This window comes from Phialemonium atrogriseum (genome assembly GCF_030411735.1).
Source record: "Phialemonium atrogriseum strain 8032-3 unplaced genomic scaffold QBC33scaffold_6, whole genome shotgun sequence".
Taxonomy (NCBI): Eukaryota; Fungi; Ascomycota; class Sordariomycetes; order Cephalothecales; family Cephalothecaceae; genus Phialemonium; species Phialemonium atrogriseum.
Window position 1 is genome coordinate 223,290 of NW_026848143.1, and position 25,287 is coordinate 248,576.

Consider the following 25,287-nt stretch of genomic DNA (forward strand, 5'->3'; position numbering starts at 1 on the left):
GTCTTGAGGACAATTGATGGAAATCAACCATGACGCTTCCCGTTCTTCCCAATCCCTCCAACTTCCTAGCCGTTGCGCTCGTCATCAATCGATCGCGCGAGGGGCCAAGGGTTGTCTTTCACTACCCCCCTCATGTGCTACCAACCCAAGGCAGGTACGGGAAGTCAGACGATGATGACGATCTCGACGACGAGGATGACACCTGGCTTGGGCGCGCTGCTCAACTCTCAGGCCTCGAGGGAGCTGGCCCATCCCTGCCAAACCCAGCCGAGTTCTTGCAATGGAATCAAGATGACCACTTGGTCACCGAGAGCGGCACCCAGATTGTGCCCTGGGAGCACGTCGCTGGCTTCCCGACGAAAGACCTCGGGAGGATCCTGACTCCCGCACGCGCCTATCATAAGAGGCTGTTCCAGCTGTCTCTGGATCCGCTTTACTGCGTCTCGTACCCTATCTACGTCCCGGAGAGTGGGATATGGAAGAGGAAGACGAAGAAGGGCAAGAAATCGAAGCCGACCAAAGGGGACGAGGACGAAGTCGTCCCTGCGGGTACAGATGGCGCCACTCCAGCCGGCGACACAAGGGCGTCCGAGTCGGACCAGGCCGAGGCCAGGGACATGGCCAAGCCTGCAGCCAGCGGTGAGGGGCCCACGGACAAAAAGAGTTCCATGACCATGTTCAACCTCGTCTTTATTCTGCGGCCCAAGAAGCACGAGGTCAAGGATCTAGTCGACATCATGTTTGTCCATATCATCAAGAAAGTCAACAAGGCTTTGAAATATTGCCAGCAGAGGAGTGACTTTGTATGGAAGGAGTCAAAACGAATTCTAGCCCTCAAGGAAAAGGGCCGGGAAGATAGTAAGTAGCTCCGTGGTTGGAAGCGATGCCGCTCGAGCATACGGCTAAGCAACTTGCAGAGATGAAGATGAGTTCCTTGTGGCATGAAATCCTGTCGACATCGTCGCTGGCCGCGTCGATGCAGGATATATATGACGCCGTGTCCCAGAACAGGATCGCGGCTCTTCAGCTGGAAACAGCCGAGGGAACAGTTACCCATTCGGTGCAGATACCCATACCCTTCTGCATATCCGACCTCCCGCAAGACAACGACGTCGACCCGCAAGGCCAAGGCCTGTGGATAACAACGGCGAATACATTCCTAAGCGAAGACGCCGCCGACGGATCAGGTTACTTGGACAAGAACTTTGCCCTGCTCCTGATGGACGACGAGAAGAAGATTATCGCAGAGCTGCAAACTAGTCCGGACGAGACGACTCTCTCCATGATTGAATTTGTTCGGCATTGCAAAGCAACGCTCTCGTAAGTGGCTCAGATCGCCTATTTGTTGATAACCTACGTAACTAGGTCCTGACTTCTATTCTGCACAGGCTTTATCAAGTCGCACAGCAGGCCAGCAGCATCCTGACTCCAGCCCAAGTGCGAAAGTATGCGCAGCACGTCATTTTCTGGCGGCGCGCCATCGCCATCCCGCCGCTGCACGCGCGCGACATTTACATACTGTCGCCGAACTGCAACATGTCCAGGCTGCCGCAAGCAGCGGCGCAGTGGGCACGGCAATTCCCCCTCGCTCCGGCACTGCCGAACTTCTTGGCAGACCTCAGCGTGGCGCCCCGGCCCTACAAGATGCATTGCCCGGCCAAGCCGCACCGCCCGTTATACATGGCGATGCTGGCGTGGCTGATGCGCGGCGGATGGGTGACGCAGCTCTGCACGTTTGGGTACGTTGTCGTGTGGCCTGAGATTATCTACGAGGTCGAGTATGCGCTTGAGGCACAGGCCATAGCGAAGGCGAAACGCACGCAGGGGCAAGGCGCCGAACCCGCGAGTATCGAGAGCACAAATACAATCAGCAGCTCCTCCACGGGAGGCGGTGAAGGAGCCTCCCTATCGGCGTCCATGAGCCCGACCCACGGCGCCAGCAGCGCGGAACGGAGTCTCGACGCCTCGACGGACCTGGTCTCATCCACGGCGACGCTGCGTGGCCCCTCTCTGTCGTCAACCCACGTCAACATCCCCGGCGCAACCGAGCAGCAGTCTCCCGGCTCGGAGGCCTCTTCGCCATCGCCTCGTTCCCCGCTCCGTCCTGGCCGCCAGCAAGGGCCCAGCGAGGACGATGTCGACGATGTCGACAATGACGTCGATGATAGCGGGGACGACAACGAGAACAATAACAATAACAATAACAATAACAACAACAACCAAGCACCACCCCGCCACCGCCGCCGCCAGCGCACGCAGCCGACGCCAGCGGAGCAGGTGGCCGAGAAGGCGCGGCTGGAGCGCATAGCCGACAAGGCAGCGCGCGACCTCGCCGACCGGGCGACAGCGCACGCGCGCAAGGCCGCCCCGCGGCAGACCGCCCACCCCAGCGTCAACGACGCGCCCCACCTCGCCGCCCTGTCGCCCCACATCATCCTCGACGCCAAGAAGGCCACCGGCCGCGAGAGCCTCTACCTCGACGCCATCGGGCGGCGGCTGCTCACTGCGGGGAGGGTAGGGGCTTCGGCGGTGGGGAGGAGGAGGACCGACGGGAACGGGAATGGGAACGGGAACGCGGAGGGAGGCGAGGGGCAGGATGGGAGCAGCAAGGGCGAGGCGGCGGCCGCGGACGGAGGGGACAACAACAACAACAACAACAACAACAACAACAACACCAACAATAACAACAAGGGCGACAGGAAGGTCTCGGAGGACGGAGAGAAGCGGGCTGGCTCGGCCAAGGGCGCGCCCAGCACCCCCAGCAGGCTGGCCAGGGACGGCATCGTCAGGGACGGGAGGGACTGTGACGAGGGGGTCGCCGCTGCGTGGCCGCGGTTCTGGAAGTACTTCAACGGGCGGTCGGCGCTGGAGCGCGTCGCGCTGCAGGAGGACATGAAGCGGAAGGACGTGTGGAACCTGCTGACGGCTATGAGTGAGTACCTGCTGTGCGTGAGGCACTGGTAGCGGCCTGAGGCTTCTGAGATCTCTGTCGTTGTGTTTTAAAGCTTCACGTTAGAATCTTACTCGCGCTAGGTAGGTAGGTACCTAGGTGGTGGTGTTGTACACATGATCGAGATTTGAAGTTGTGAACGAGGTCCTCGCCGAAGCGAAGACTGCCATTTCGGAGGATAGTTGTATAATTAAAATAGCTATAGAACAATGCACCCAGTGGCAACAAAACACAAAGCGAGAGCAAGCAAACTGTCCCATAGCCGCCCCCTCCATCCCCTTACACACTCCGGTACATCGATCATCTCCAGGGAAAACAGCCACGAGGAGACGAAACGAATCTGGAAAACTCCGTCGACCACGCTCTCTTGTATGTTCCCAGCAGGGGAGGACTCATCCTCCGCCTGAAATAAAAAATAAAAAATAAAAAAAGACGAGAAAAAAGAACCCGGCCTGCCTCGTACGCCACTGTGCCCAACCAACCACTCCTAAACGACCTCGAATGCAAAAAAAAAAAAAAAAAAAAAAAAAAAAAAAAAAAAAAAAGGAAAAAGGAAATCGGATTACCACCGGGATACATGCTCTTGGAAATCGGAGAGACCTAACAAAGCAAACGAAAGGGGAATAAAAGTTCCCGGCAGCAAAAAAAGAATACTCAAGGGGGTAATAAACTGGTCGATAGGTAAACAAAATCAAATGCAGAAATTCCTCGCCACGCGTGTAAATAAATGGGTAAGAATCTCAGACCAGGAGGAGGGCGTGTAATGCGGCGTCAGATGAAAAACGGAGGGGATTGCTATCCCCCGCAATCAGTTGAGATCCATGCCATACTCGTCCTCCTCCTTGAAGTTCATATCCCCGCTTCCATCGTCATCGTAGTCCAGAAACTCTCCTGAATCGAGCATGTCGGAGCCGACAGCACCGGCTACATCGTCGTCGGGACTCCCCGAGACATGGTCGATGCCGTTGTTGCTGCCGTTGAGGGGCTCACCCTTGTAGTTGGTGTGATGGGGCACCCTCAGGCCTGACCCAGCCGTCCGCGAGTACGAGAACGTGTCGGCCTTGGTATTCTCTTCGTTCTTGGTTATTGCCTCCAACAGCTCGGTCTGCATCCGCCGCTCGTCGTCGGTCAGCTCCAAGGGCACATGTCCACCTAGCTCGACGATGCAGTTGAGCAGCTCTTCCTGCTGCTGGATCTTGAGATGGAGCATCCACATCAGATCACGCGTCCAGCTCACGGCGCCGTTGAGAATATCGCCCTTGTTGGGGCCCTTGTCCTTGTCGTCGATGGGCAGGCCCGTGGTGATATTGCCGGCCGCCCCACTCGTTGCCCGTCGCGCGCCGGGCCCGGCAAGGCCGGATGTCGCCTGAGAAGGATTCGCGACACCCTGTAACGTTGGCGACAGAGGAGTGCCGTTCTGGATTGCTTTGCGGACCTTTTCGTCTTCGAGACGGTGTGCAGGTACCAGCTTGCTCAGGTCTTGGATGCGTTCGTTGATGTTGTCTCGACGGCGACGCTCTACCATGTTGTGAGATTCTCTCCTCCTCTTTCTCTTGGCCTCCTGAGACGACACTGCACTTGAAGTCGCACCCAACTTAGCGGGCATGGACGTGCCGCCCTTGATCATGATGTCGTTGATTTGCGCGCTGTGCAGTCCAGCTGCCAGTGGTGACGAGAAGCCGGAGCCGGGGAATGACGAGAGGCTGTTCGGCGTCTGTACCCACTGGCCCGAATGAGACTTCTCGTGATGTTGGCCACCTGTCCGGATGGGTTGGGCGCCGTAGGAATCCGGCGAGTTCATTGACAACCCAGCCATGGCAGCGGCCTTGGGAGTCAGTGGGCTCCGGGCAGTCGGCGGCTTGCGCTGCATGGTCTGGGACATCCTTGCGCGGGCTTTCAGGTAGTTCGGGTCGCCGCCGTCGTTGTTCAGCTCCGAGTTTGCCAAAGGGGAGCCGCCGTAGGAGATGGGCGACTGTAGCGAACCTCCGAATGATTGAGGCATCGGCCGGTATGGGCCGAAGCCGCTGTGTACGAACGGGCTCTGGATGGGATCTCCGTCAGGCGTGTTGGAGTATCCGTTGATGTGGGATTGTTCGACCGGCAGGCTGTGGTGTGAGTTGTAGATGCCCTGGGCATATCCTATGTTGATATCGTTCATTCCACCAAACTCCTGACCATGGCCCTGCATGCCCGATTGCGCTTCTGTCGGGCTAGGAAGTCCATCGAGCAGCTCGTCATCGCCAAACAGTGCTGATCCACTGGAGAACCCGTTCGATGGGTTGCTGTGATTTGAGTTGAAATTGCTCTGGTACGGTGATGGGTAGTTGCCTGACATGGTCAAGTCGTTCGGGTCGATGCTGCTTGCACCGTGGCCTCCTCCAATCTGAAAGCCGTGCTGCGCCATCTTCTGCGGTAGTACTGAGGGTTGCCCCAGTTCAAGTGTGTGTAATCGGGGGTTCTGTCGACTAGGCGGCGAAGGTGTTTTCGAGACCACCAGAACCTGCGGGAATCGTAGAGGTTAACCAACGGGACAGCACCGCCACTATTATTCGTGGGTTTGTGCAGGATAATGCATGGGTGGATTGGATATGTGTTGGCCAAAAGTGGCGACGAAGCGGCGGGCGACAGAAATCGCGGACAAGCCGGAGTGTTGAACGTCGGCGAAGTCGAGTCTTCAGGGTGCACACCTTGCCCAGATATATTGTGTGTTTGGTCGCCAGAGGGTCGAGTCAAGAATTAAATAAAAATAAAAAGGCTACCAACATACCTTGATTGACAAGAGTGTTCACAAAGATTGTCGGTGACAGCGGTCAGCGCGCCATAGGGCGGAGTGTGGGGAGTCGAAGAGATGGCGAGGGGTTGCTTCGAGGGAGGCCGGGAGCGAAGTATTTATTGAAACGGGCGTGAGGCACACGCAAATCTTCCAGGTTCCTTGAAGGCGGCTCGTCGAGTCGCAGTTGCCTCAAAAGATGGAATCTCGGGAAGGAGAGTTCGAGGGACGCCCTTAAAACCTTTTTTTGCTTCTTTTTTTTTCTGGCTGCGGTTGCTGTGACTCGATTGGAGAAGCGGCGTGCCAGTTGGTGGTAAAAGACTGGGCAGGATCGGGCGGTGATGAATTAGCGACAAACTAACTGCCTTAGGTAATGCGCTGGACGAGTCGCAGCCGCAGCAGGGGAGATGCACTAGGTACTAAGTAGGGACGAGAGCAGGGGCACTCGGTCGGTCGGAGATATTGATGATATTGCGGTTCAAGTGCTTGCTGGGTACCTGGGTATCAAGAGTTTGATATCGGGGCCTGCAGCAGCAGTTGTCCTCCTTGTACGGATCGGATGGATATATGTTGGTTGACAGGCCCTCTCAAACCCCTTGCACACGGTCTTGGATGGCCGATTGGGCGAAGCGGGATGGATCCCTTGTGTCGCAGCCCGCCTTTCTTATTCCTCGGACGACAAATCGACAAAGATACCCTTGGCTTGGCTTGGGTTGCCTTGGCTTGGCTTGCTTCCTTGGTTGTATTCCGCACTGGTGAGGGCAGGCGGGGATTTCCTATTCGGGCTCTCGCGATGTTGCTTTTAATAGCTGAGGTCTTCCGAGGTAGGCAGTTGCTGAGACGTGGGAGTAGGTGCCTACTTTAGAGGGTGGATTGCGTGGATTGCTCGTATATTAGGGGAAACCTGGCACGGCCTGTCTGCGACCAGTAAGATTTGCGCTGCTCCGACACTGGTGGCGCTGGCCGGGTTGGGGAAATGCCAAGTACGCCAAGCACGCCAAGGAATATCCACGCGTGTGTTATGTAAGCCAGGATGGTTGCGCTTTGCTCAATCGGTCAAGGCTTTTCGATCCTTGCTTCGGTCTGCTTGTGACGCCTGTGGAACCTCTTGGCCGGCCTGTTGACAGCCGGGGCTGTTTGTGCAACCTGTTGTCTCGACGACCTCGGTGGAACCCAGGCTGGGAGTTTTCGGGGCTCTGAACTCTGAAGTATGACTCAGGCCTGGACGAGTTGGGTTGGTCTTTGGCTTGCGCGGCTGGAGATGGAGATCCCGCGACGATTTCTGGATGGAGTCGATCAGTCTTTCAAGCTGCTGCTTCTCGTCAAATCAACGGCATTCTGTACCGTGTAAGCTTTGTAGATCGAGTCTCCGTCCCCCGCTTCTCGTTTATTAACCCCGCCTTCGAGTTGGCTGCGCCCTATCCAGGATCTTGGGGATGAAAGCAAAGCAGGTAACCTGTAAAGGTAACCTGGTATTAGGCTCGCGTTACGTGAGATCGGATTTCGGATGCAGCGGTGCAGCTGTGCAGACAATTTAGGAACAACAGCGAATAGGTATGGGGGAGTGGTCAGCCTGCGCGTCTCGAAGAGGCATATCGAGGATGGGGGCCCCTTTTATATGGTGGCCCTAAAAATAATTCGTCTATTATGCAGTACCTTTGACCGTACTCTCCCTACTGCCTATCTACGAGATCTACCTGGCCGACCAGGTCATGAACTTGCCCACCGTCCGTCTTCTGACTATCATGTCGGTCAAAGTGGGTGTGTTGATAGCAGAATGGGATCTGGGACTTGGAAAGTCTGTAACATCGCCCACTTCTGCTTATCCATGCTTTCTTGGATGCCTTCCGTCCTCACCGCACCAGGGGGCCTTTTCAAGCTGGACGGGCATGCTTGGAAAGGTCAAGGTGGGCAAACATGGGGGGCAGCACACCCAGCAATGTGACTCGCCAGAGTGAGACAGTAAGGCACACCAAAACAAATTTGACAAGGAGGCCAGCCAGGAAGGCATACGTAATGCAGCAGGCAATCTGGATGTCCAGGACTCCCAGAGCTCCGAGGAATGTGCAGACCGACGGAGATGCCCATCTTGTTTCTTCTTTCTCCGTACATCGCAAGCGGCCAAAGCGGGAACTGGGTGGCTGTCCTAGCATGTTAGGTTGATGTTTTTTTTTTTTTGGCGAGCTTGACCTCCGCATTTCAAGATAGCAGCCGAGGAGGTGGGCGCTGGAGCCAATATGCAGCAAAGGTCGAACTGGTTGGATACCAAGTTGTTCTTGCAGGCTGATCAGGACATGGATGCACTTCCGGGAGGCACCGCCCGTTCATGTTCGATGACCTCTGTAAACTATCTACTTGCAAACGCAGCTGTCGATCGCTGATCCACAGGGCGGGAAATGCAGACACCTCGATGAGCCAGGATGGGTATTTGAGCGCTCTCAGCGGCCGGAAACGCTGAACATGAAGGATGTCATCCCACTCCCACGGTCGTCGCGGTAGTTGCGAGATCATCCAGATCACCCCCATGTCTGCCGCAGCGTTCCATGATCAACGCTGCAGTGGCATATCACCTCCGCGTCCCTGCCTCCACCTCCACAAGTTGAAAGGCCCATGCAGTGATGCGAGTACCTAAACGGAGGTACATGGTCACTTTTAGGGACCGACTTTTGACGCTGTACTAGCACCGCCAGCTGGCGAAGCCAATCACATGGCCCGGATCAATTTGGCTGGAGACCTCCGATCGTCAAGCTCCTGTAGGTGCCAACCCGACACCGAATCAACCTGCTGGGAAGCAACGACTACAGACACCAACCTCCAACACACCCACCTCTTCTCTGCCATCCACACCTTGGCCGACTTCGCCGAAGTACGCGCGAATACCAACGCGACACACCATAATAGTACCCCGATGAAATACGCCGCCTCTCCGTCCCAGCCAAGCTAGCCTGCGAAGCCCCTTCAGCGAAGTCAGCCAGCCATATGTAGGTCCCAACTCCCGCTCACATGATAGCCCTGATACCCCCCTCCAAGCATCCCTAAAAAACATAGACCCTGACACCGACACGAGCTCTGACGTAGTTATTTCTGATCGATAGTACCCGTTTGACCTGCCTGCATTCCTTGGCGGCTCTTCAAGGCCCTCCCACACTACCCTCCCACCCTTGACGACGCATCCAATAGCACCGCGCGCTTGATTCCCTACACACGCCCTGCCGACCTCAATAAATCACAAGTCGAGCCCGCTCTTCTTTAATCGCGACTGTCCCTTCGCTGGTGGGTCACTGGACACGCCTTTCCCCACGCTGTTCCCGGACCTGCTCCTGCCGCGAACTGTTCGGCCCAGACGCTGGCGCAATACGCGAACCACTACAACCTCAACAACAGAACGAGACCCGCAAGACGATAGTAGTGATCGGGGGAAGTAATGGCATCAGCGTCGTTCCGGGACTCGATCAACTCGCTGGGCTGGACCCGCCGTGATCAAGATGTCCCCGTCAACACCTCCCAACAGAGCGGCTTGCTCTCGTCGATCAAGTCTCTGAACCCCTTCGGAGAGCGCGGCTATGTCCAACTACCGACTACCGAGGGCTCCGGGGCACCACTACCGGCACCAAGTAGGCGTGAAGAGGAGGAAGGCTGGTTTGCCCGTGAGTGAATTATATTCAAGTCCCTCCCTCAACCCCATCTGCTCCATCTTGCTTGCCATATTGCCATCTCGTTTCCCCTGCAGCCTTCCCGCCACTGCAGAACATGTGCCGCATTTGCGCGCCCATGTCTCAGTCCGGCGCACATGAACATGTGGTTCACACACCACCCCCTTCTCGCCCTACCCATTCCTGAAATATTCCTGTATATCATTGGCCAAGCGCTGACCATACGGCCATATGTTGCTGCGCTGCTGGAATAGTGAGTAGATGGGACCGGCTTCTAATCTTCGGCGCCTGCAACCTGGGCGCCTTGGCCTGCTTCGTCCTTTCCTTCGCTCTCTTGACTATCAACCCGCGCAAGTTTGTCATTTTGTGAGTACAGCCTCTTTCCTCCGTCCTCCGTCCACCGTCCTCTCTCCCTCCCCTGTCCCTGCCTTCCTCCCATGTGCGTCTCCTGCGCCACTGTCGAGCGGGCGTGACAGCAGGCCCCTGCACCCCCTCCCACCAAAAGCAGTGACAGTCCCTTGCCCTTGCGTTGGAACATGTCTCCCTGCACCTAACCGTGGTGTGCATTGCGGGGAACCCGCATGACGGCTCCTGGTTCATATCTCTCTGGTGACTTGGTGAGGGTGACCTCCTTGTAGACCACCAGAGTTTCCTGTGTCGTCATCGCCTGTCCGGCGGATTGTCAAAGACGTTTCTCTCTAGCAGTTGTTGACTCACCTTCGTCATGCAGATGGACTCTCGGCTCGACCTTGTTTCTGTGCTCCTTCGCGGCGATGATGGGCCCCTTGACTTACGCCCTACACCTGCTATCAACGCCGAGGCTGCCCTTCACAGCCGCCTACTTTGGGTCTATCGGCATGACCCTCTACTTTGCCATCGGGGTGAGTCAAACTGCCCCTTCGTACCAAGCCAGACCGAAGCGCATGGCTTTTCAGGGTGGCAGCAAGTTAACCCAACCATAGCTCCGGAGCACTATTTTGACTCTACTATGTGCCATCATCCAGCTGGCGTGCCTTGCGTGGTATCTCATCAGCTATTTTCCAATGGGATCGAGTGGGTTGAGGCTCGCAGGCTCATTTGGGGCGCGCAGGGCCGCAGCCTGGATGACAGGATAGAGAGGCGCATCCGTGGGTGGCAAGGCGAAGCTTGGATCTCCTCTTACTCTTGTCTAGGCGCAACTTGGATCAGCCCCGTTGGAGGGCTTCGGGGCCCCGGTTTGTAAGTGAGAGTCGAACATGTAGTAACGTGTACGTTATGTGGATGTAGTCTTAACGGATAGCGCGACGCTCTCTTTGGGAGGCCCGGCCCTGTGTCTCTGGTCGTCTGAAGTCTGAACATACTTACATACAATGCACAGCAATGAAATGGCACCATGGTCAGCGAATATATGGCTGTCGCCTATAGCATTGCCAGCGGCCCCATCTCATCACGGATGCTCCAAAAAAAAACCCGGCGGTGGATTAACCGAGGAGAACAAATTCACGACTGCTGGGGGCTGGGCTGGGCTGGGCTGGGCAGCGAGCGGTTGGAGCTTCAGCTTGGGAAGCCGATGTGAGAGATTGGGCAAAAGATGCTGTGACGTCCTGAGACGGGCCGTCGAAGTGACACCTTCTTCCCGCCCGCAACTGTTTCACAATCGAGAGCTGGGACAGTTTGGAGTGAGCGGTGTTGCAGGATGCCGACATTGCTATAGAACACGCCGTTGCCAAGGATAACCAACAAGAGCACTCGCATTGGAGCTGCGAAGGGTAATGGGCAAGAATCTCAAGATAGTGTGCCAACTGCCAAGATACTTGGCTCGACAGGCTTTTCCCGCCATAACCGCCGCGTGCAGGCCAATCCGGCATATCAGCCACTACTTATCACTTACATAAGATGCATCCAAGGCCGGCCGCGTAAACAGGTTGCGGTCACTGACCCTTCCCTCGGTCGATCCATGCGGCTGTTCCCATACGTGCATACTTGGGTACGAAGGAGAGAGGTTGACCGCAGGGCTGCTCGCGTGGCCAACAGGCTGGTCCTTACTGCCGCTCATGCCAGACCTGGCCGAACTGATGCATCTCCTGGGACCGAGCTTGGAAAAGGAGGGGGGTATGCACGTCTTCATCTTGGGAAACCATGAAGCGAGCGTGGCCGGGGTATCGAATCCGATTGCCTTATGTAACAGTTGGGTATGTATAAGAAAGAACAAGACAGGCGGCGATGGTTGCGGGTAGATGCAAACCCCACTCGTTGGCAGGGGTGAGAATGTTCAAAAGGGCTTTATGCCCAACTGCTGCAAGTGCTGCGAGAGTCGACTGTGCCTCCCTTGCAGTTACGGCGAAGCAATTTGGAATGAGTGAGCAGCCACATCGTCAGGCTCCATCGCCGACTTCCGGGGAAGAGAGGCGGGAGGTAATGGCTACTTACCTACCTAGCTTCCCCGCTCCCTCTCCCTCCCGTTCTGTAGCATCCTGATCTCCTGCGCGCCACGATCCTGACATCATGTCATTGGTATTCGGGGGGGGACTTCATACGAGAGGGGTACTGTATTGTACCTTCGTATCATGGAAATCATGGAACGTACATCCCAGCTGCCAAGCTGAGCAACCTATCCTCATTATTGGTACCTTCCCAAAGCTTCTTGGTACCCAGCCACGGGATGGGGCTTTACTTTGGTTGCCTGAAGGCGCTCACAGTCCTCGACTCTGGGCGGGACCTTGAATACAATACAACCTTCTGAGGACGGGAGGTAGAATAAGTCGTCCACGGAACGAGGGAATTTACTCGAAAATGGTCTCTCCACCTCACCGCTGGCTGCATGGCCGTGGAAGGGTTGCAACTGGCAGGCCATGGGAAATGGGCCTTTATATTTCTTGTTGCTTTTCTAGCCCTTCTTATTTCTTATTTCTTCTTCCGGCAAACCGCGGTTGGGGGACAAGGTTCCCCTCCCCCCCACCAAGACAACCCCAAAGTGGCCAGATATTTTCCAGGTGAAGCCGGGCCGGCGCGAGAGTACCTACCTACCTTATGTAATCCGTAAAGTAGGTTACTTTACAGATAGGTAGAGATCGGGTCGCTCTTGCCGGTTGTGACTGCTGTACCAGGAACAGAGAGCTGGCCTCATCCATCTCTCCCAGGTCGGTTGATGGGAGGTACGTAGGGAGTTTATGTAGGTAGGGAAGTTCCACTTCAAAGGACGAAGAAATGGAATAAGAGCTCGCGGGATTAGTAGGAGCCAGAGTCGATACAGTCATGTCATGTCTCCTTATGTGGCACCTGCTCCTGTAACCTTCCCGGCGTTAGTCATGAATATGTACATACATGCCAAAAGTGGTTGAGCAAAATGCCTAGAGGTGGCATAAGCCTCAGCAGTGAACGACTAACTGCTTCTATACGGTATGAAAACTGGGCGAGTAACCTAGTAATCTTCGCACAAACTGAACGCCCTCCACTGTAGCCGTGGCATCTTCCTCAAGCGGGTGTTCACGTCCACGCCCCCCCAAAACATAACGGTGCTCTTTCTCGAGGTACATAACTACTAGTAAGGTTATTAGTGCCGACCTTGCGGAACAACCATCTCCACAGCAATCGCTCCTAGGGAAGAAGAAAAAAAAATCCCGAAAAAAATTTATTCCACACACAAATCTCTTCACCCTCTTTCTGGTGTAGAAACTTCCTCCCATTCTCTTCCCACGACACGCCGTCCACCAATTCCTCAAAACCCCCCTCTGCCGACTCGCCGCCTGGTTCTCTGCCTTCTAGAGCTCCTTCGAGTGAGTCTGCCGACGGGATCTTGCCTCGACAACAAGCCGACATCCGAACCTGAGCTTCGTCGGTTTTGGGCGAGCAGAGCAGGTCACACTACCTACCCAAGGTACAGGCTGTTGCGTTGTGCTGGCATCTGTGCTCATCTCATCCGGGCCCTTCTCGCTCCTTCCCAAACATTGACCAGCTGCCGGCAAACCGTTTAAGGCTCTTCGATTTTGATATTTTCCCCTTTGGTTCTTTTGCCGACTTCGTGTTTCTTTCTCCATTTACTTCGTCCATCAACCCTCACCGGCTTCTCGATCGCCCTCGTCCTGCAAAAAAAAAGGTCCCACGCCATCGACTATTTTTTCCTCCCCCCTCTCCAGCCGCTCCCCCGACCGCGTTCCCGCAAAGGCAAATTTCACCTTGCCTCGCAGCGTCGTGCGAACCCGTCTTTCGACTTCTACTGAGCATTTGCCTCGGCACTGAAAGTCGACTTGGTCTTCCAGTACTGTCCGGAGGCCCGGTCTCTCTGTACGCCCCCACGAGCCTTTTAAGGGCAAACGAACGAACAGTCAACCGTCGTGCGGAGAGGTTTTTCCTGACCTCTCCGGACAAGGCCTGATTGGGGAGGCTTCTGGCTCAACCTCGGTCTCGGCACCTGGTGGAGGAGCCACACTCACCCCGATTTCTTTTTAGGTACGCGGCAACTTCGTCTCAGTTGCACGCACACCTTGTTACGCCTTCTCATTGGCTCCCATGACATCCAAGTCTGTCACGAAGATGTCGAACACCACGTTTTCATATGCGCAAGCTGCGAAAGGACACACCGTCATCCAGTCGAGCCCACAGCCCACTCTCAGTCCAGCACCGCCTTCGACAAGTTCGCAAGGGAGGGACGATGCGACCACCGCCACAAATTCGGTGACGGCGCCATCCATCACATCCAATGATTCGGATGTTCGTGATACTGGAAAACTCACCCAATCTGAAGGAGAATCCACCCTCACGAAGCAGTCCTCGGACATTGCTCCCATCACCGGAGATTCTGCACATGCTGAGCCGAATCCCCCCATTGAGCAGCCATCACCCGCTCTCGCCAATGGGGAGACAGCCCCGATCGAGTTGGTACAAGACCTGCCTCGATCCGCTAGCCAAACTTCACGGTCAGCTTCGGACGTCGATGCCAGGAAAGTCCGGAAGAGCAAGAAATCTAAGAATTCCGACAAGGACACTGATGCCGATAAGGATCAAGAGGAAGAGAAGGAGATGGAGCCAGCGAAACTAGTCCTGCTCTCTGAAGCTCCGATACCCGCGGTCAACATCTGGCAGAAGCGGAGAGAAGCCCTAGCGGCCAAGGGCAAGCCAGGCCCGGTCACCAGCAGCTCAGCGGCTGCAGTAGCCACCATCATTTCGAGTGAAGAGCCAAAGAGACGCAGCACCGTGGAAGGCATCGATACCCTAGGAGCGCCGCAGAATGGCGCGAATGGAGAGAAATCCCAGAGGAAGTCTGCCGATTTCTCCCGTGCTGCTGAACAAGTGCCCCGAAGAAGTGGGCCTCGGGGTGCTCGTACCGGCGAGTCGGTACCATCTGTTTCAGATTCGGCTTCATGGCCCGACCCCAAGTCTGCTGCCACGTCCGAGGAAGGGAAGCGAAAGCCCCTAGACAAGGTCGAGCGGTTAGACAAAGAGAAGGAAGGCCAGGATGAGACCGGCCCGGGCAAGCGCCAAAAGGAGAAGTGGGTGTCTATCCCTTACGTGCCGACGGTCAACTTCCAGACTCCCATTCCCCAGCGGGGCTCCAAGCCTCGGGGTGGTGCCCGAGGCGGACGTGACGCAGGCGGGAGAGGAGGACATAGCTCTGCTGTGACTGCTGGTAATGCTTCGGCCACCAGCCCTGCCACTGATAAGGCCCCGGCAGCAGCCGGTGCCACGGTGGCCAAGGAGGGCCGTCCACGGGAAAGCAGTGGCCCGACTCGAGCGACTTCTCTGCCTCCCAATGCGTCCAAGCGCGCATCTACGGATTCTACCTACACGCGGGAACTCCGCAAGCCTTCAGCACCAACTGGTGCCGAGAGGACGAGAGACTCGACCATTGACCCTTCAGCGGTAAGTCAGGTCAGCCATACATGTGCCATACATGTGCCCATGCATATTTTGAACTCATATACTAATATGCTATCATACAGTCTGGGAGTGGGAAAGGAGAGAACACCCGATCAAGTCGCTCCGAATTTGTGCAGGGCAACGGTGAGCCGCCGCAGTACTCGGCTCGGCCCAGTTTTACCGACCGGCGAGTTGACCCAGCCGGGAAAGGATTTGACGGGTTCAAAGAGGGAGGACCGTCGGCCGCCAAGGACCAAGCCTACCCTCCCCGGGAGCGAGGAGAGGGACGGGGCGAACGGAGCCGGGGTGGATTCCGCGGGCGTGGGGGTCACAACAATTCAGTCGGTGGCCATCCTCCACTGAGTGGCTACCCCCCGAGTGCCCAATATGCTGTCCAGAATCTTCCTGGACCACAACATGGTCCGTACAGCCCGCCGCCTCACCAGAACGCATTTGGGAATAGCTTTGGCTCTGCACCTGCCAGAGGTGGCGTCCGTGGCAATGGGCGGGCAAACTCTGGATCGACTGGCTTCTCTCGTGGTCCTACAAACGGGGGTGGTCCGGCCTCGAGGCTACCCCACGTCAACACCAACATTGGGGCGATGGATTACCCCATGCACCCATATGGAGGCTACCAATACCCTCCGACTTTCTACGACCCAAGCACCATCCAGCTGTTGATGCTGCAAGTGGAATATTACCTCTCGGTGGACAACCTGTGCAAGGACTTCTTCATCCGCAAGCGGATGGATTCCAAGGGGTTCGTGCCATTGACTGTTATTTCCAACTTCAACAGGATGCGGGACCTCGCCCCAGACATCGAAGCCATCCGAGCCGCGTGCGAACAGTCGGACAAGATCGACTACATTGTTGGAGACGATAATGTGGAGCGGTTGAGGCTGCGTGAAAGATGGGACAGGTTCGTTCTCAACCTGGAGGAGCGCGAGGAAGATGCACGCAATGACGGCCCTGTCAACTGGGTTTTCAAGTCGAAGCACAGCCGGGCTTCTTATTCGGCGCCCATGATGCCGACTGCCCCCTATATGGCCACTTCCCCAACCATATATCCTTCCAATTTCCCGGCCGAAGACCAGATGTACCAGCCCGCGGCCTACATGAATGGTGGCCACTACGAGCCAGGCGTAAATGGTGGAGAGACCAATGGCCACCGTTATGCAATGGACTCCCAACTGTCCGCCACAGTCCCCGAGTTCTCACCCAGTGGACCTGGCCCTTTCACCCTTGAGAGTGTGACGACCTTCTCTGACAAGCAGGTCGAGGACTTAAAGGTGCTCGTCGGCTACAACAACAAAAAGGACGCACCCAACCTAGATAGCCAAGCACACCCCGCTGTTAATGGCGCTGTGGATACTGCGGATCATGCTCAAGTAAATGGCGGTAGCGTCTCACCCCTTCCCGCAGATGTGTCTAGGTATGTATGTTCCTCTCGCAGGAAGAGACTGCTGTCATAAGTGCTAATGTTGTCCCTCCTAGCCACCCTGCCCAACAAGGTGACGCAACCGAGCCTCGATCGCCCACTAATTCCCACCGGAATGTCATCTGGGCCAAGCAGCAGAAGGCTGAAGTTTCCGAGCCAGAGGAAGAGCCTTATCCTGTATTCCGAAAGAAGGCCCTCGAGCAACGACAGTTTGCCAAGTCGGGCGAGACACCACGGGCCATGAAGAATCTCTATGAGTTCTGGTCCCACTTCCTCATTGGCGGATTCAACGCCAAAATGTACGAGGAGTTCCGCATCTGCGCTATCGAAGACGCGTCCAAGGAGAGCCCAAGCAAGGACGGCCTCAGGTGTCTTGTCCATTACTACAAGGAGCTCTTCTCCCGCGACGCCCCAAAGCCCTGGGGGAGTGACCGACCCATCCCTGAGATCTTCACCCTCCATTACCAGGGAGCCCTGATGCTCGACCCCAACTTGAGCACCAATGGTGATGTCGGGGTCTGAGGATTGGTCTGCTGGCGGCCACAGATTCCTACCTCTTTTGGAATTCTCGCACGGTGGCCTCTTTCTTGGGAGCATTGATAGTGGTACCCAGGAAAAGCACCTACCTACCTTTCGTTTCGGAGGTTTTTTTTGGAGTTGGCTCGATCTCTTGTCACTACCAACTATAGTTGAGAGATCTGGTGCACTTGTCACCTGTTACATCGGTACAGGACCATGTGGGCGCCTCGACTTCCTATCTGATGCCATACAACAACAAAAAAAACCACAGGTCGACAATCTCTCCTTTTCGTACTCTTTTTTTTTCAGGCTCAACCGGCACAGATGGGCACAACATTCTCTTAGGGTTCGAAATCCCCATGGGTGCTGCCCATTGCCAACCAAAGTCTCGGCTCGACGTCCAATCTGCGAGGAAGTGTTGATGGTTGGAACTGGTCCACTTCGCACCGTCTACGCCATGCTATCGGACTGAGCCGCACAATTGTGAAGCATGGGCTCGCCTCTTTGCCTCTTCCGGACTGATCAAGGGTATCCTGGTCTTCAGGAGATGACGACTGTATCTCGTGTGGTGTCAGTTTCATGCCGATGGCGTGAGCGAGTGGTAATTGCTTCAGAGGAAGACCTGGTCACTCCCCCGAGCCGCCGGCGGAACACCCTGTGGCCTAATCCTCAGAGTGTCGTCCCTGGAGAGAGACGTTGGGGGCCCTCGGCTTTTCTTCCCACTCTAGCACCACGACAGCGTTGATGTTTTTGCATTCGTTTTGGGTCGCGAAGCCCCTTTGGTCAGACACAGCAAATGGCAAGTCTTGCCTTTGTCCAGGGCTGGTAGGGCTGGCAGAGGAGCAATGCTTTTCCATTTTTGCTAGACATGGGGGGACACAGCCCCCCGTTTGAAGGGGAAAAGTTCGGGTCGTCAATTTTTCCTTCTTCTTCTTCTTACTCAGTTCTATTCCCATCAGAAGGAATCTTGCATTGTCGACGGCCGGGAAACCAAACAACTGCATTCAGGGCAAAAGGGAAAGGGAGGTGTCGGTAATTTTTCATGAATTGTTTTAGACTTTGGACCCCCCAACACCCCCAACCTGGAGAGACCTCGTCGCCTCTTCCGCATCCCTTGTTTCGCACGGAAGACAAAACAAAATTATGGCTTGCCTTGGCTTGTAAATGTACAAATAGGAAAAATTAAAGACAAAAGACAACTAATTTTTGCACCATGGGAGAGGCTAAATAATACCGCATGTGATATTCTCCAGAACCGTCATCAACCCAGCGATATAAAACGCCTATGGGCGTCAACTTGGACGATTACTGCTGCGTGCAGTACGACTCGATTTTCTTCTGATACCGATTTACCGAAGGAGGAGTCGCCCGGCCTTCGTACGGCTTCAGTACGCCCGCCCTTTCACAGTTCCCCGGCTGTAACGCTTCCCCACCACGTGGCCACGGACTTGGTATTGTCGTCCCTGAAATATCATCAGGGCCTGGCTTTACGGCTGGGAAGTGGTGATGGCCTAGAAGTGGCTAGTAGCGCTTCATTTGTGGACAACTCCCAAGACCGGAAGAGCTCCCAAGCCTACGTACAAAAGAACCTATTCGGAGGCATGGTCGGTGGGCGAGCCAAGAAGCAAGATACAGCCACTAATATGTCCACGACTCAATGGGAGCTTTTGCCCCTCGAGGGGGAGGTTATCTTCTGCAAAGTGAAACTCATTTTGGGTATGAAATAGGTTATGAACTATCTGTCTCTCTAGTCATAACACTCGAAACACTCGAAACACGCGCGAACATTCCCAAACACTCGCACACTCATGAGAGTCGCAAGGCTCCCCAAGACTCATAAGTCTCATTGGAAGACTCGCAAGACCCATAAAGACACCACAGACGGAAGTTCAACCCGACTACCAACATCACGCCGAACCAACGCCAACAGAAACCACGGCCGTAACGACCACCCAAAAGAGACAACAGGCCGCCACCCAAAGAACCAGAACCATGCCCTAAAGAGCCAAGACCAAAACACTGAACATCAGCGCCACGGCTCCTGCAACAGTAGCATGACTTGGGGCGGCCGCCGCGCCAGAAGTGGGAGACTTGGTCTTGGAGCTGGACTGTTCGCCGTAACCGCCGCCGGGGGAGCTCGGGGTGGGTGTGTTGCTGGCGGCCGGGGGCGTGGCGTAGCTGGGCGTCAGGCCCGAGGGCGAGTAGCCGGTCGGGAGGGCCGCGGGCGGCGCGTACGCGGGCGGCGCCGTCTTGGACTCCTCAGGCGGGTGGCTCGTCTCGGTCGAGTAGTGGTAGGGCTGACCGCCACCGCCACCGCCACCGCCGCCGTAGAAGGCCGGTCCGCTGCTGCTGGGGGACGGGTAGACGGGGGCCTTGGGGGTCTCGGAGTGGTAGCCGTAGCCGGCGCTGGGACTCGAGGTGGTGCAAACCTCCGAGGACTGGGGAGCACCATAGCCACCTCCGACGGTGTTGCTGGTTGGGGGCGCAGGGGGAACTTTTGAGGAGTGAGGACCGTAACCGTAGCCGCCGCCAACGCTGCTGCTAGTAGGAGGCGCAGGAGGAACTTCACCACCACCGTAACCGCCACCGACGCTGCTACTGCTGGGGGCAGGAGGAAGCTTCGAGGAGTAATAATGCGGGGATTCGCCGCTGGGAGGGGAGGAGGTGGTGCTGGGGCTGCCATAGCAGGTATCCGACGCGACGACGGAGCTGTTGTGGTTTGTGGTTAGACAGAGAAAGGGGGGTTGGCTGGCGGAGCTTTTTTTTTTTTGGGGGGGGGGGGGGGGGGTTTTGCAGGCTTACCCGTACCCGTTGTCGGGCTGGCCTGGCCGGGCCATGACGGCCAAAGCAAAGAATGCGGCAAGAAGAGCCTGTAGAAACTGCATTGTGTCTTGGTATCCTCAAGGCAATGCTCAAGGAAGCGTCGAGAGAGTGGGAGTCCCCGGGGCAAGTTTGAGATGGTGAGAGTGGAATAGAATGGAATGGTTCGACTGACACTTGATGAAGATGAAATCCCAAGGAGAGGGGAGGCAGAAAGACCATATATTTATACAAATCAATAGCTATCGAAGGTTTAGGGTTGCAGTCACCTCATCCAGATGGCTACAATTAGTCTTCGAGAAAGCCCGTGAACGCCGAGTTGCTAGAACTATCAATGGGAAACGACGACCGAGATACGGGAAACATTAGACTTAGAGTTACCATTTGCGCGATAATTACGACCGAGAAATATCCATTCAATCCTCTGTGCTGTGGGTTTATTGGACCACGCACTCGGGAGGTTATGCTCACCTCGAGTTCAAAAAGGTTGAGGAAGCCGAATACTCGACGCTGGATGACAGAATGGCGAATAACAACCTTTCGGTCAACGGCAAGACCGCTCGGGCATTTACCGTGCTTAAACCTTGTACTGGGGTTGTAAATACCTGCTTCCCGGTGCTATAAATAAAACAGTCAAAGCCGAGAGAGAAAGCTGGCAAGAGTCGTCCCATCCGCTCTGAAGTTGTTAGGACAAGAGTCTATCGGCTTAGTGCTCCCGCAGCGATCGGCTTTGCCTCGTCAGTGTTCCGCGTTCCTCTGCCCATGATGTGGTCCTTTCTGACAGGATGTAAAGGTGCGAGAGGTGACCCAGGATCGTCGCTTCGGCATGCGGTTCCAGGCGGGGGCACTCCAGGCGCTCCAGGAGGCTGCTGAGCAATACCTCTCCGAGGTCTTCGCGGACTCGCAGGAACTTGCGGTCCACACGAAGTTGTTCGGAGGCAGGCTATCGGCCGTTGCTGCGCGTGCTGGCGCAGCAGTTCCCTGTGGGCCCAGGTGCGACTGGGCCGCAAGAGTTTAGCAAGTGGCAGTATCCTGTCACTGTCTGTTGCTATTGCCGTTGTTGTCTATCGCTATTGCTGTCGCTGTCTATCGCTATAGCCGTCACTGTCTGTTGCTGTTGCCGTCACTGTCTGTTGCTGTTGCCGTCACTGTCTGTTGCTGTTGCCGTCACTGTCTATCGCTCTTGCTCTCGCTATCAAAACTCCCCGGCCCGGACCCTGATCCTGCTGCGCCACTTTGAGGGTACGTCATGTGGCGGGAACAGGGGCGGGAATCCCTGCAAGGAGGGGCTGCCCGCAGCGCCCGGGAGGTTAACTGAATGGCCGGTTAGGTACCCAGATACATACATAAGGCCCCGTGTACGACAATATGCCGGAGCAACCCAAGGCATACCTGGAATTAGATATTCGAAATATCGGATTGCGCGTACCGCGGTGCGTTGTTCACCGTTGATATGGAAGTTTGATGTTGCTAAAAATAAAAATCATCGTCTTCAGGCAACGGCAACTAGGGGAGGTCCGAGGAGGAATGTAAATCTATAACAGAAGTGTGGCCCCCACCATGCTCCGTCGCTGGTTCTTTGGTGCCCAGCGTCAAGTGACGGGAGCACCGGTGCCTGAGATGAGTGGATGGATGACCTGGGTAAAAGACGCGCTCTCACAACCCGGGCGGCCAAAGAGATGGAGTGAATCGTGTGCAAGAGGGAAAATTGTTGGCCAGCTTGGGCGGCCTGCTTCGTGTCTCGGACCCTTCTCCCCTTCCTCCTCGGCGCCTAGAATTGATGATTGTGGGCCCGGCGGCCGCCACCCACTTTTCAACCCACCACCAGAAGCTGAAATCAACAAACCACCTGGAGGGCTACTGGAGGTCCTGCCTGGTCTCACCACCAAGTTGCCCTGTTATTCCGTGCGCTTCAAGGAAGGTCCCTCGTTTCAGTCTTGTCGTCTTTCATTCTTTCCCTCGAATTTTGGTGCATCGTACAGCGTCCAATTCAGCTCCAAGCACATCATATCGTCAGCTGTATGTACAGTACAACCGCAACGTTTGAGCGACGGCAGCGGCCTGGCTGGTAGTGCATCACTGCCCCATCGCCCTGCATCTGACTTGTCCATGGCATTATCTGCGCGGCTTTATTACATATCTACTTAGCCCTCTTTCTCCTGCAAGCCTCCACCGACTGCCCACCGTTCGACCTTTCCCCCCCCTCCTCACTTGAGAATACTTAACACCCCTCAAAAATAACATTTTATTTAACATACGCACATCTTCCAACATCTGCCAGCGCGTGCCTAACCAATAAATCCATCACCTCCCTGTCGCCCGTCGCCGAGGCTCCTGTTTTCGTTGCCTGCTCTCTCCCCTGGCTTGCGCGATAGCCACCGACTCCTCTCCCCCATGTCTGCCTACTACCCGGACGAGGCTCCCGCTCGGGACCGCTCGTCGCGCCGCACTTACTATCGCGAGGACCGCCGTGACGACCGGGACCCGCGATACGCCGACCCTAGAGACGCTAGAGATAGCTACCTGAGTACCCACTCGCGAGACTTGATTCCCCGCCCACGAGAGGATAGCGACCTCTCGGTGGAGGAGGTTCATCGAGATTTCCCGCCGCCGGGCTATACTAGGGACATCCGCCGAGCCCGCTCAGCCGGGCCCTTCGACGACTACGACGATCGTCGTTCTCACTATTCTCGCGATGACCGTGACCGCGATTATGACCGCGATTATGACCGCCGGTCCAAGAAGGGTGACAGCCACCACCGCGATGACGAGGAGAAGAAGCGAGCCCGCATGCTCGGCAAACAAGAGCAGATCATCGCTGCCCTTGCTGGCGCCGCCGTCGCAATCGGAGGCAAGGAGCTCTTCGACCGCCGTGGGGCCAAGCAGGAGGGCGTTGACGTCCAGCGGAATGTCTTGGCTTCCGCCGCCCTGGGCGCGGCCGGAGCCTTTGCTGGTTATCAAGGAACCGAGTTCTACAACAAGCACCAGAAGAAGTTGGACCCTAGCGCTCATAAAGGCCGCGACGGATATTACTCCGACGATGCCGACGACTCCAAGGATAAGAAGGGACACAAGAATTTTCTGGAAGGCGCCCTTGCCGCTGCCGGTCTCGGCGGCGCCGTCAAGGCGCTAACTGGCGGCAGCAGTCACGATGACAAGAAGTCCGACACTCGAAGCCGCCATGGCTCCGCATCCCCCAAGGGCCGAGGGGAGGGTGCTAACAAGGTGCAGAAGGCTGCCATGGCATCCCTCATCGCCGGAGCCACCGAAGCCTTCCGCGTCTCCAAGGAGCCCGGCGGGTGGAAGGGCGAGAAGGCCAAGCGCATTCTCACCGCGGCTGCTGGTGCCGCCACCATCGACGCAGCTCAGAATCCCGAAAAGTCAAACAAGCTTGCTCTTGCCGAGTCCGTCATTGGTGGGCTTGTTGGCAACCGCGTCATCAACGGCTCCAAGAGGAATATCGAAGAAGACAAGAAGACGGGCCGCAGCCGATCTCGCTCTCGCGCCAAGTCAGACGGCGGCGGCGGCGGTGCCACCGGCCTGGCGGCCCTAGCAACTGCCGGACTCGGTGCCTTTGGCGCCAAGAAGCTCATGGACAACCGCGAGAGATCCCGCTCGCGCCGCCCTAGTGCTGATTCGCACGACAGCCGCGGTTCATCCCCCGATAGGCGCCGCCACCGCAGTCGCAGCCGCAGCGTGGTCGATACGGCAAGACGGAGCCTGGCCAAGTTCGGCATCGGCAATGGGCCTGATGATGATGACGACGACCGCGACCGCCGCCACGACCGGAAACATCAAGATGACTTCGACGAACCGCGTGGCTCGCGCCGACACCGCCGGCATGATTCGGATGATGAGTATGACGACCACTCCCGAGGCCACGGCCGTGACCGGGGAGGTCGGGACGGCCACGACGACGACCGGTCCCGTGGCGGGCGTGACCGCAGCCGCTCCCGGCAGCGTGGAGGCGGAAGACGGGACGCCTCGAGGGGCTCCATGTCGGAATCGGATCTCGGAGATTCGGACGAGGACCAGAAGCGAGCGAAGAAGATAAGAGGTAAGCAGATCCTTACCACTGGCCTGGCGGCGGTGGCGACCATACACGCGGCCCACAATGTCTACCAGAGCATGGAGAAGCGGAGTGCGCGGCAGAAGGCGGTCAAGGAGGGGAGGCTTAGCCCCGAGGCAGCGAAGAAGCTCAAGTCCAAGGCGCTGCTGCAGGATGCGGCCTCGGTGGGCATCGCAGCACTGGGCATCAAGAGTGCCGTCTCGGAGCTCAAGGAGGTCCGCGAGAAGAGCCACGAGTGGCGTGAGTGGCAAGAAGAGAGGGCCATCCGCCACCAGAGGCGGCTCGAACGCCAGAAGCGCCTGACGAGCCGTGACAGCCATGATGATGGCAGCAACAGCAGCAGCGGCCGTGGCAGACGCAGGGCTGACGACTGGTCTTCCGTAGCTCCTCCGAGGGCGGATCGGTACGATGATGGGCCCCGTTACTCGGACGGGAACCCATACTCGGCCCTTCCCGCCCCTCCTGTCGGATACTCCGATAGGAGGTAACAGAGGAGATTGGAACCCCCACTCCATGCCATGTATGGTGCTGCCTTTCACAAATCACTTCATCCCTCTCCACCAAGCCTGTTGTATCGTCATCAAGCTGCGACCATGTCACGAACCGGCAAACTCATTCACGGTTCACGACTGTTATGACAGGATGAAACAACTGTTTGAACTCATATCTGGAGCGGCATTTCGAGGATGGAGGAGCGCGGCCTTCTCTCCCTCTGGCCGGCCTTTTTGGATGGCGGCACTCTCTACTGCGCTTCACCTGCTTTGGCTATGACATTGATGGGCCCTCCTTTGCCTTGGCCCGCACTCCTCTACTCCCCTTCCCATGAACCACACATGCAACATACACATACACCTGTCTTTTGCAGATAGAAGCACCAGCAGGCTGGTTGTGCACTTCCCTCTCTCCAAGAACAATCCAGGTTTTTGACTTTTATTATTACTTGAACAAGCACTAATGGAGCCCTCTCCCCTGCGTGTGACAGATGATCGACGCCGCCACTAAGTCCGTCGGGCGTTACGTTATACAAAAGCAATCCGTGCCCTCCCATTGATCGGCAACCTGCTCCTTTCTTTTGACCCGGGGAATCATTTTGTGTGTTTCCAATAAGCGGGACGGAAGAGGGAGGTGAGGGGCGATTATCCGGAGCATGCAATGCAGGTGTAACTATGGTCGGAAATGTTTGGGGCCACAGGGCGGGGCTGCTGCGAGGCCGACTCGACCGCCGAAACAGGA

General features: G+C 56.5%; 8 protein-coding genes across 8 annotated transcripts; 5 read left to right on the top strand and 3 right to left on the bottom strand.

The window, feature by feature from the left end:
* Window positions 1-29: 29 nt before the first annotated feature.
* On the top strand, window positions 30-2,964 carry QBC33DRAFT_576685 (nitrogen permease regulator 3; the record flags this gene model as incomplete). Its single annotated transcript, XM_060430927.1, has 3 exons — window positions 30-858; window positions 918-1,320; window positions 1,389-2,964. The coding sequence occupies 3 exons, from the start codon at window positions 30-32 to the stop codon at window positions 2,962-2,964; spliced, it is 2,808 nt and encodes a 935-aa protein (XP_060285676.1).
* Window positions 2,965-3,644: 680 nt separating this feature from the next.
* Window positions 3,645-5,817, bottom strand: QBC33DRAFT_320933 (microphthalmia-associated transcription factor). The gene has a single exon (XM_060423588.1). It carries the CDS (start codon window positions 5,352-5,354, stop codon window positions 3,759-3,761), a length of 1,596 nt encoding a protein of 531 aa, XP_060285677.1. The 5' UTR covers window positions 5,355-5,817; the 3' UTR covers window positions 3,645-3,758.
* A 1,543-nt stretch (window positions 5,818-7,360) lies between these two features.
* Window positions 7,361-7,896, bottom strand: QBC33DRAFT_530824 (uncharacterized protein). Its single transcript, XM_060427262.1, has one exon. The coding sequence runs from the start codon at window positions 7,871-7,873 to the stop codon at window positions 7,595-7,597; it is 279 nt and encodes a 92-aa protein (XP_060285678.1). The 5' UTR covers window positions 7,874-7,896; the 3' UTR covers window positions 7,361-7,594.
* A 1,051-nt stretch (window positions 7,897-8,947) lies between these two features.
* On the top strand, window positions 8,948-10,661 carry QBC33DRAFT_320979 (SFT2-domain-containing protein). Its single transcript, XM_060423589.1, has 4 exons — window positions 8,948-9,367; window positions 9,628-9,739; window positions 10,104-10,254; window positions 10,336-10,661. Exons 1-4 carry the CDS (start codon window positions 9,145-9,147, stop codon window positions 10,486-10,488), a joined length of 639 nt encoding a protein of 212 aa, XP_060285679.1. The 5' UTR covers window positions 8,948-9,144; the 3' UTR covers window positions 10,489-10,661.
* A 2,964-nt stretch (window positions 10,662-13,625) lies between these two features.
* On the top strand, window positions 13,626-17,288 carry QBC33DRAFT_321306 (uncharacterized protein). Its single transcript, XM_060423591.1, has 3 exons — window positions 13,626-15,211; window positions 15,292-16,640; window positions 16,703-17,288. Exons 1-3 carry the CDS (start codon window positions 13,862-13,864, stop codon window positions 17,166-17,168), a joined length of 3,165 nt encoding a protein of 1,054 aa, XP_060285680.1. The 5' UTR covers window positions 13,626-13,861; the 3' UTR covers window positions 17,169-17,288.
* A 1,874-nt stretch (window positions 17,289-19,162) lies between these two features.
* On the bottom strand, window positions 19,163-20,050 carry QBC33DRAFT_556763 (uncharacterized protein; the record flags this gene model as incomplete). The annotated part of the gene is made up of 2 exons (XM_060429753.1): window positions 19,163-19,874; window positions 19,968-20,050. The coding sequence occupies 2 exons, from the start codon at window positions 20,048-20,050 to the stop codon at window positions 19,163-19,165; spliced, it is 795 nt and encodes a 264-aa protein (XP_060285681.1).
* Window positions 20,051-20,507: 457 nt separating this feature from the next.
* QBC33DRAFT_567683 (uncharacterized protein) lies at window positions 20,508-21,003 on the top strand (the record flags this gene model as incomplete). The annotated part of the gene is made up of 2 exons (XM_060430498.1): window positions 20,508-20,558; window positions 20,779-21,003. 2 exons carry the CDS (start codon window positions 20,508-20,510, stop codon window positions 21,001-21,003), a joined length of 276 nt encoding a protein of 91 aa, XP_060285682.1.
* Window positions 21,004-22,256: 1,253 nt separating this feature from the next.
* On the top strand, window positions 22,257-24,702 carry QBC33DRAFT_321496 (uncharacterized protein). The gene has a single exon (XM_060423593.1). It carries the CDS (start codon window positions 22,380-22,382, stop codon window positions 24,540-24,542), a length of 2,163 nt encoding a protein of 720 aa, XP_060285683.1. The 5' UTR covers window positions 22,257-22,379; the 3' UTR covers window positions 24,543-24,702.
* Window positions 24,703-25,287: the final 585 nt, after the last annotated feature.